This window comes from Cricetulus griseus, chromosome 5, assembly GCF_003668045.3.
Source record: "Cricetulus griseus strain 17A/GY chromosome 5, alternate assembly CriGri-PICRH-1.0, whole genome shotgun sequence".
NCBI classification, from domain to species: domain Eukaryota; kingdom Metazoa; phylum Chordata; class Mammalia; order Rodentia; family Cricetidae; genus Cricetulus; species Cricetulus griseus.
The window spans coordinates 170675495-170685312 of NC_048598.1; the positions used below are offsets into that span (position 1 = coordinate 170675495).

General features: G+C 46.6%; 1 protein-coding gene and 1 long non-coding RNA gene across 2 annotated transcripts in view; both read right to left on the reverse strand.

Annotated features, from left to right (window-relative positions):
- Positions 1-1156, reverse strand: part of Cdhr3 (cadherin related family member 3) — a 75124-nt gene extending 73968 nt beyond the window's left edge. Inside the window, exon 1 of the mRNA XM_035445883.1 lies at positions 1111-1156. Coding sequence (XP_035301774.1) covers positions 1111-1156 — 46 coding nt within the window. The remainder of the gene's footprint in view (positions 1-1110) is intronic.
- A 3009-nt stretch (positions 1157-4165) lies between these two features.
- Positions 4166-7352, reverse strand: LOC113835858. The gene is made up of 3 exons (XR_003485618.2): positions 6555-7352; positions 4985-5176; positions 4166-4379 (listed from the first exon to the last, which is right to left on the reverse strand). It is a non-coding gene; the product is annotated as an uncharacterized LOC113835858 (long non-coding RNA).
- Positions 7353-9818: the final 2466 nt, after the last annotated feature.

A 9818-nucleotide genomic window follows, 5' to 3' on the forward strand; every position in this document is an offset into this window, starting at 1 on the left:
AAAAATGAAACAGTAGAAAGAGGGAGATAAGCCATTAATCAGCATTCATACATTTGTATGACTATAAGCTTAAAGATGAAAGAGAAGATTTTCTTTACAAATGTAAAGAAAGAAAAATGACTACCCACAAATAATTGAGATCCGAATGTAAATACCCACACAAAGGAAACCAACCTACCCGAGGGAAGCAAAGGAGATTTGAGCAAATATCTGGAACTCAGCAACACCTTTTACTAAACATTTACTGTGTTCCAGGTCCTTCTCTATGTATTTCACCATATAAATCATCAAAGGTGTAAATTACCCCTAAATTAGCCTGCAAATCAACATGAGTGAATTCCATTTATTATGTTATATTACTTATTCAAAATACAAAATTTAATTTAAAAAGCTTAATTTCAATAATCCATATCGAAGATATTCTTGAAAAAAATACAAGATTCTTGGCAACTGGAGAGCTGGCTTAGAGGTTGAGAGCACTGACTGCTCTTCTAGGGATCCCAGGCACTTACATGGCAGCTCATGGTTATCTGTAGCTCCAGTTCCATGGGGCCTGACGCTCTCACACAGACATACATGTAGGCAAAATGCCAATGCACGTACAAACAAATAGATCTTTAAAAAGTAATAGCACAAGATTCTTGAAGCTCTTGAATAAGAGAGAGAGTATAGGAAGCCTCAGGTGGAGTCTTGGGACCTTTATCAGAAGGCCTTTGCTCCATAGGGAGACAAATGCCCCCTCCATATCTGTTTCCCTGAAGGATGACTTGCCAATTTCAATGCCTCAAGGAAGGACAAATTCTCACAAAGACTGACTTGATATCCAAGCACAACTAGGCTGTAAGAACCTAGCTTAGTTCTCAGGAAGGCTCCTTGTACAGGCCAGTCACAGCAGAGTGAGGCCTGGGCAGTCCTGGCTCCTGCTGTGGGTCTCTAAGTCATCTGCTCCAGGACCCCTGACCCCAAAGCAGCCGCCTCTCACTCCTCACAGCCAAGAAACCCTCACAGTTGCAGCCTCACAATGACTGTGTCCTCTCTCAGGGCATTCTCACAAAAGGTATCAACAAAGCAAGCAGGCTAAGTAAGGCTTAACAGTGCCAGAGCTCCTACCTGAGGTGACCCCCAGGAGAGCAAGGACCATGACTGCCCCCCACATCCTGGAAGGCTCCCTGTGTGTATGGCTATCCAGGATCTTCATCCAGCGTTCTAGCCCACGTCTATTTCAGATACCACAATCTTCCTTCCCTCTTGACTTTGTTGCCAGGCAGGAAATCAAACAGGCTTTGGTGGTAGCTAAAGGAGACTCTAAACATAGAGGTCTGTTTGTTCCTTGTAGACTTGTGTCTACAGGCCAGCTAACCCATTCTAGTTAGCCTGAGGTCTGTCCCCAAAGTCCTCATCCATATGTCTCCTCTGAGAACTCAAGAGAAGTCAGAAGCAATAAGTGACCACTGAGAGGGTGTTCAAAGCTGCTTATCCCTGTCATTATGAACACAGTGGTCTCAACTGCCCTTTAAGCAACCAGGCCTGTTGTCATTTGCCCAATCTGGACTACAAGTGAGGGGGCCTCTACTAACCTGAGTTGAAGAATAGGACTCAGACTTGAAACTCATTGAAACTCTTTCTCAAAACAGTAGCTAAGAGATGGGACCAAATGTCTCCGGAAAGTAGATACCTGGGAGATGTTGCCCTTGATGTTGTGTTAGTTACTTTGCTTGTTGCTGTAATAAACACCTGGCAAAAGCAACTCAAGGAAGAAAAGGTTGATTTTATCTTACAGCTCAAGGGAATAGTCCTCTTGGGTGGGGAGGCTTGGGAGCAACCTCAGGCAGCTGCAGTCAGGCAGCAGAGGAGGGATGACCATCATCCTGGTACTCAGCCAGCTTGCTCCTTTACATTTAGGCTGTGTAATGACACCACCCATATTTAGGGTAGATCGTTCCTCCTCAATTAAGCAATTTACAAACAACCCCCACAAACATTCCCAGAGCTGAGTGTCCTAGGTGATTCTAGATTCTGTCAACAGTTAACCATCTCAGACACCATCGACCACCATGGCCTCTCCAGAGCCCAAAGGTGGGCCAAAGAATAGTGGATTTGGGCTTCTGCCAACTAGGGAGTGGTGTGTCCCTTTACAACATTTCTATGACTGTTGCAGTACTGTGTTGGGCACAAGGAGAGGTGGGTGCATTATCACAGCCTGACTCCACCTTCTCTCTGAAAAATGGGAAATGGCTGGCTTAGGGAAGATGGCTGGGGAGCAGCAAGAAGAGTAATTAGGTCAGTGAAGTGCAGTCTCCCCCATCCACTCCCTCACAACAGGTCCCTGCCTGCTGTAGGGGAGGGATATCCCAGCAGTCCCAGATGTGGAGGGGTTGGCCAAACTGTCTGTCAGGGAGAATCCCAGGCAAACCTGCATGCATACTGGTCAGCCTGGGGGAGTCATAATAGGTGACAGGCAGTTCGAGAGCGGGCCTGGTCCCTTGTCTTTTCTCTCTGCCCACCTTCCCCGAACCTGAATGGCAGAGAACAGTGGTAGGTTCAAGGATTCAGGTATTATGCTGGCCTGTCACCGCCCCCCCCTACTCCCCCACCCCCAACACCTGGCAGAATGCACACAGGCAGTACACTAGTTAGCACCCAGTTGCAAAGAACCCCTTTAAAAAGAAAGACCTCCACCCACTAAGGCTCTCTTTCCTACTGTTCCCCTGTGTCAGACAGGCCTTTTCCTGTCTCCCTCTTCTCTTCTGTCCCCTCTCTCTGTGTGTGTCTCTTTACCTTATTTTCTTAGTTTCCCCTCAGTAAAATTTTCAATATGAGTCAGTTGAAAGACCCCGAAGGGATACTTTCGTAGAGGGAGACCCACACACCCAGGAACCAGCGAGGCCACGAACTGGATGTAAAAAACAAGAGGCTTTATTGGAGACGCAGGTACCCGGGGCGACTTAGCTTTTCTGAGGCCAAGCGCGCCCGCCCCAAGGGAAAGGCGTCCTTATATAGGGAAAAAGGCGCAAGCTAGGAGCAGGGATTCTATTTGATGGTTCAAATGAGGCACAGAGCCATTCCAGATCAGCATATTCTCAAGGTCTGGTGTCTGGTACAACAGACTTGATTCCTCCCTCCGCGCCCAGGTGGCTGACCTTGGGGGCGGAGACCTTGGGACGGAGCGGTCCGGCGGGGGCCGGGGCCGGCCTTGCGCGGCGGCGGGGAAGTGCCGGCAGCTGTGGGGATCAAGGGTCAGGGGGTGCAGGGGAGGATGTATTCGCCAGCTGCATGCGGGAAAACTTAAAAGAGAAAGCTAAGGGCGGGGGTCTTTCATTCCCCCATTTCTCTTGTAACTGAATGGAATCTTTCATTCAGAGGTCTCTGGTTAAGTCTTTCTCTAAGCTTGGCCATGCTGTCTCTAACTATTAAAAATAATAAATCTAACCCTCGTCTGTTCTGCAGGACTACCTCAGAGAGTGATGTTAAGGATTTCTCAAGTGCGCTTATTGACTCTTCTAGGGCCTGGATATCGGTATGCATGGCTTGCTGTAGAAGTTTGAAATGACTAGTTTCCTGTAAGGCAACCGTACCAGTTCCTATGCCAGCTGCTATACCTCCCATAGTTATTCCCCCGAATAATAGGGCCACGGTTAAGGACATTGGCTCCCTCTGATGTCGGGTTGACTTCTCTAGTACCCTATAAACACATTCAGGTTGGTGATACGTGACTCTGGGCCAAAGTTCTGTCAATATACGAAAGTCAATGGTGGTGTTGAGAACAGTGGTAGAGACGCAGGGGGTCAAACCAGTACTGCCTATGCATAGCCCCTTTCCTGAGACCTCAGACAATGTGAGCTTGTGCTGCATGGCAGTTTTACAACTGGTAGGCGCTGAGGTCTGGTGACGCCGGACCCAGACAGTGTCCCCGATCTGGTAGGAATGGGGAATGGTAGGATGGTCCCTCTGGGTCTTTATAAGTTTTTTTTTTTTTTTTTTAAAAAGATGTGAGCCCATATGGCCTAGGGGTATGCTAGGGGGAGTAGGAGGACCCAGTCTCTAGTGTCCCCATCAGGGAGTGATAGGTACTGGCATCCCCTCGCAAGGAAGTTCCCTTTGACTTAGCATTTCAACCAGGGAGAATGGACGGCGAACTTCTTTTCCAAACTGCTTCCTGCTGACTTTGGGACGAAGTTAAGGACCCCAGAAGGTTGAAATGCTAGTCAAAAACAAAAAGGAATTTAGGCAACGGGGAATCCATCAGGGGCTTCTGGTTAGCAGACACTGTTGCAGAGATAGGGGGTGTCCATATCAGCAGACTAGTTCACATCCATAGCAAGTCTAGGGTTCGCAGTCTACTTAGAACAGTCTGAAGTCAGCAACTGGTACTCAGATGTCTGTCAGAAGCAGAAACCTGTTTAAGACATATTTAAACTAGGAACAGAGGTTAAAACTTATTTATAGAAGCCCACAGTGCAGAAAAAGCAGATATCTGGATATCTGTTCAAACAGCAAGAACACATTTATAACTTTGAGTCCTAGCAAAAACTACAGATTTGGGCTATAAGCATGTACATTTTTCTTCTGTCCAGAGAGCTAGGTATGGATTGGACAGGGGTGCCTTTGGCCTGATGAAAAGCCCTTTAAGTTTGTACTTAGATGACAACCAAAATAAACTTAAAAACCTTGAGCTTGTGCCTGAACAGTAGATAGTCATTATTTTATCAGCTAACATACTGACTAGTCTATAGTGGATCTAACTGTCTGATGCTGTCAAGCTGACAACCAGTAATATTTCAGAGATCTGAGAAGGGTATATTTTATCCGAATCTACTAAAAAGGACAGAAGCCAGTCAGAAGCAAGTCCATATACAGTTAGCCAAACCCAAGTTTCTCCATTACCGTTGGAGGCAGCTGTCTCAAAGAACAACAATCTTCGCCAGGCCTATCTGTGAGAGGTTTTATTTTCTCTCTGTGGAAGAGGGACATGGAAAAGACTGACCTTGTTTTGTCTAGGCAAAGGGGTACAATCAATTTTCCAGCGTCCAGCAGCTTTGTCCACAGTCTCGGCCAGGTTCTGGCAGGCGGCAGGTTTCATATCTGAGCATCTGCTCATTGGTCCAGGTGCAGGAACTGAGGTGCCTGTAATCTTCGGGTCATTGTCAGGATCTGGCAGTCTGTCTGACATTATAAACTTTAAAGATAACAATTTAAATGCCATATTCTGAAGATCTCTGAAGCATTAGAGGTCTGTTTGTCTGTTTTAATTACTTGCCTTAAGCACACATTAAGTATACAGGTGGCTAGGTAAGGTCTTATTTCTGTAAATAATTTTTAGTCTGACTGTAACTGGTTTTAACTTAGTAAGATGTTTGAAACAGCACAGCTGAACTTAAAACTGCATAGAGCTACCTTATATTCCTTAAACAGTAGCTTAACTTCTTTCTTAGGCAGGGTTTTTCTGTGACTTTGGAGCCTGTCCTGGAATTCGATCTGCCGGACCAGACAGGCCTTGAACTCATAAAGATCCATCTGCCTCTTACTCCCGAGTGGTGGGATTAAAGGCGTGTATCCCCAATGTTCTAAACTTAAGGCGTGTGCTACCAACATCCTGAGCTTAAAGGTGTGTGTTATCAACATCCTAAATTTATTTCTAAAATATAAACTGTAATACCTTATAATAGATCAGCATCTTTCATAAAACAAAAACTTTACATTGTCAGGCTTTGCTCAAAAATAATTTTAAATTGAAGCTCTTTAAGTACAAACATTAATAAAAACAAACATAAAAAAAACTGGTTTTAAAAAGAAATTTAAATTCCCTTAAGGTCTTTCTGTAATATATAGAAGCATTAACATTGTAAATCTCAATTGAAAAACTTGTTTCTAAGATGGTACCTCTAATTTCCATGCGGTCATCTTTAGTCAAGATGGCGGTTTAAGTATTCCTTTTTTAATTTTAGCAAAATGGCGACCAGTCAAGTCATATGAACATTTTAAAACAAGTATATATAAAACAGAATTAGCTTAATATGGTTAAAATTTTAGACATGAGAAACCATAGCACAGTTTACATTTTTCTCTGACTTATAATAACCTTTTTTCTGATTTTTAACAACTTTCCTCTGACCTTTTATAACTTGCTTTGACCCTCCATAACTTTCTGTAACAATCTTCTCTGCTATGACTTGCTTGCTTTAATTTTCTATAACCTTTTAATTCATTTCTCTGACTTTCTTAGACATTCCTATATAAATTTCCTTTTTATTATTTAAGTTTTCTACATTTTTTTTTCATTTTTCAGTCAACATAAAAATTTTGTCAAAGTCCCCTTTTCATGAAGTATAGCAAAAAGCACATTGATCCCTGTCCAGGTCGCTGGTGGCCTGCCCTGGATCTTCCGGATCATAGAGAGTATACATCCTATATATTTCTTTTAGTCTCTCTAGAAAAGCGGCAGGTGATTCCTCCGCCCTCTGCATCATCTGCTTCACCTGGGCCAAATTGGTGGGTCGGTGTCTTGCCCCCCCCCCCAGACCCGCTGCGAACACCCGGTGATAGAGACGTCCTACCTGCTTCAGTGGTAAAATCCCATTCAGGTCTTTTAAGAGGGCAAGCTGCATCAATTTCATTGGGCAGCTGTTTCTCCTCCGAGGTTAAGGGGACCTAGGCGGCGGCGGCCGCTTCTGCCTCTGGCGGGGGCGGCGGCGGGCGGTTAGAGGGGGAAAGGAAGGGGGGCCCTTGGGGTGTCTTTTACCTGAAATATAGTTTGGGGGTTAAAGGTATCATCCCGCGGCCAGCCCACGTCAAAGGCTGGCCATTCTGAGGAACAAAGAGTAATCCATTTGCGTTTATGCACATCAACTACAAAACAAAGACCAAACAACACAGAACAGGCTTTCGCAGCGCGGTTTCGACAGAGAGTCTGAAAGTAAGATTCCAGAAAACAAATGAGCCCACTGAGGCTCCAAACGCTAAGGCATCTACCCTAGCCAGAAAACAAATGAGCCCACTGAGGCTCCAAACGCTACCAGGACGTCTCCTGGAGCCGCGGCCGGGAGTTCGGACCCGTCAGTCCCTCCTCGGATCCGCCTACAAATGTACACAGCTGTATACTACAAACGCAAGCGCAATTCACAAGACAGACTCAGACCAGACAAGACAAAACAGCGGATCCGCACAACACTTACCTCCCAGACGTGGGTCGGTGGTCCCTGGGCGGGTCTCGATCCCGGACCGAGCCCCCAAGTGAAAGACCCCGAAGGGATACTTTCGTAGAGGGAGACCCACACACCCAGGAACCAGCGAGGCCACGAACTGGATGTAAAAAACAAGAGGCTTTATTGGAGACGCAGGTACCCGGGGCGACTTAGCTTTTCTGAGGCCAAGCGCGCCCGCCCCAAGGGAAAGGCGTCCTTATATAGGGAAAAAGGCGCAAGCTAGGAGCAGGGATTCTATTTGATGGTTCAAATGAGGCACAGAGCCATTCCAGATCAGCATATTCTCAAGGTCTGGTGTCTGGTACAACAGACTTGATTCCTCCCTCCGCGCCCAGGTGGCTGACCTTGGGGGCGGAGACCTTGGGACGGAGCGGTCCGGCGGGGGCCGGGGCCGGCCTTGCGCGGCGGCGGGGAAGTGCCGGCAGCTGTGGGGATCAAGGGTCAGGGGGTGCAGGGGAGGATGTATTCGCCAGCTGCATGCGGGAAAACTTAAAAGAGAAAGCTAAGGGCGGGGGTCTTTCACAGTCTGCAGGTCTTTGTTTACCCATCCACCCACCATCCATCATCTGCCCTGGGACCAGGATGCTCTTGGTCCCAGCAGGGACCAGGGACTTGCCACCTGCAGTCCCAACCTACACCTTGCTTTATCATAACAGTAGGAGCCCAGCAGTATGCTCAGAATCCCAGCACCTGCTACAATGGCCTGGAAGTGGCAGAGTGGATGGAGATGAGACTTATGTCAAGTTTAGATTTGTAGGTATTTGACTGGTGATGGCCATGAATAACTGGGTGACCACAAAAGCAATGTGCTAAGGGACAAGAAGGGAGAGTCAAGCCTCACATTTGCAATTCCAGCCCTCAGGAGGCTAAAGCAGGAAGATCACCAACCTGGGCTACAAGAGTGATTTTGGAGTTAGCATGAGCTACAGAGGAAGATACTGCTTCAAAACCACGTGAGAGAGAGAAGATGCGGAGGGAACCAGGAGAGAGAGAGAGACAATGTAACAGAATTCTGTTGAAACAGCGAGGAGAGCGAGACGGAAGGCATTTCAGTTCACTAAGTGGGAGCTGCCCCTGAACTGCAATAGGAAGCCAAGACTCAGAAGAGAGCTGACCCCCTCAGATACACTGCCAGTCAGTGCTCTTCTCAGAAACCCAGGACAGCAAGGCTGGCTCCTCTGTCCCCAGTCTCCAAGGTGACTCTGTGTCACTGCCCTGGCTTAAGGTCCTTGTTCCTGACAGCCTCCCCCATAGCCCCAGGGCATCCTACAGGCTTTCAGGTTCATTTCACAAGGGCATGAATCTGACCCTTCGCTTTGCTACTAAAATAACAAACCACTTTGCCCTGTAGCTAACCTTTCCTTGATAAAGCAGGAAGAGTTGGAATGCTATTCTAGAAGGTCCTGTCTGAAGTAGCTAAATAGTAAAAAGCATAGGCTTTGCTGTGTGACCTTAGGCAAATTACCTAACCTTTCAGATCTCAATTCTACTTATGCCTACCTGTAAATCAGAAGTAGGACCTGCATTCCAGTATTACTGCAGCGGAAAATGGGACAAGGAAGGGAAGGGAAATGCTCATAGCACATCTTCTAACAGTGGTTTATCCTAGGGGGACATCTTCAAGGCAAGCAAAAGAAGCATAGGAGGTGTGCAGCATTTCCTGGCTGAGTGGGAAGGAGGAATATGCAGCAGTTGCCATGTTACCAATCCTCACTCCTCAGTTTTTCCTGTCATATTAGTTACTGTAAATAATCCATTTCATTATGCATAATTAAAGCTGAAGTGATGGTTCAGATTAAGTTATGGAAAACGTCAGAATAATTAAGGCTTTGAATTAAATCTGCCTGACTATACAGTGTTTCAATGTTGCCCTGTTTTCACTGGGTTTGTGTCCATTCCTGCTTCGGCCTCCCCCACCCAGCTTTCTGGAGCATGGGAGCCACATTTGGAAGGTGCTGTGTGTACATTTGTTTCCTCTTGCAAACAGCTTCTGTTTCCAGTCCCAGAATACCCACTGGAACTGTCACCACAGTCTGTCGCTTCTAAAAGCACAAAGTTCGGATGGAGGGACCCTACCCTGAGGGCCTTGCTCTTTTGTTTTGTTTCCTGTATTGCAGGGTGCTCAGCTATCCCTGTCTCCAAGATCTCTCTCCACAGGAAGATAAAAGGGACCTCATAACCCTGGGACAGAACTTTTGGGATTCTGAGAAGTCCGGTCCGGCCTTGAAGTATTTCAAGGGAGGAGCTCCATTGTCTGCTGTGTTAGTGATGTTGCCTGGTGATATCTGTTGATGTAGACGCTGGAACACACTTTTCTCCTGTAATCTGTATGTGCTTGAAAGAAATGGACAGGCGAGAAATCGAAGCTGTGTGGTGAATGCTCAGTCCTTTAACAGTGTTAAGGTCCAGCATGGCAGTGGACCTCCTCACCCTCTTATCTGTGGGACAGCACATGCCTATCCTTCCAGCTTGGAATTCTGGTTTCCAGTAATGTAGACCCTACCACAGGACATATAAGATTTGCCTTTCCAGCACCTTGAATCCCATGTCCCCAGGCTCACACTCATAATGGGGCCAGCATGCGAATGGCACATAGCTTCAGGCAGGAGAGAAGCA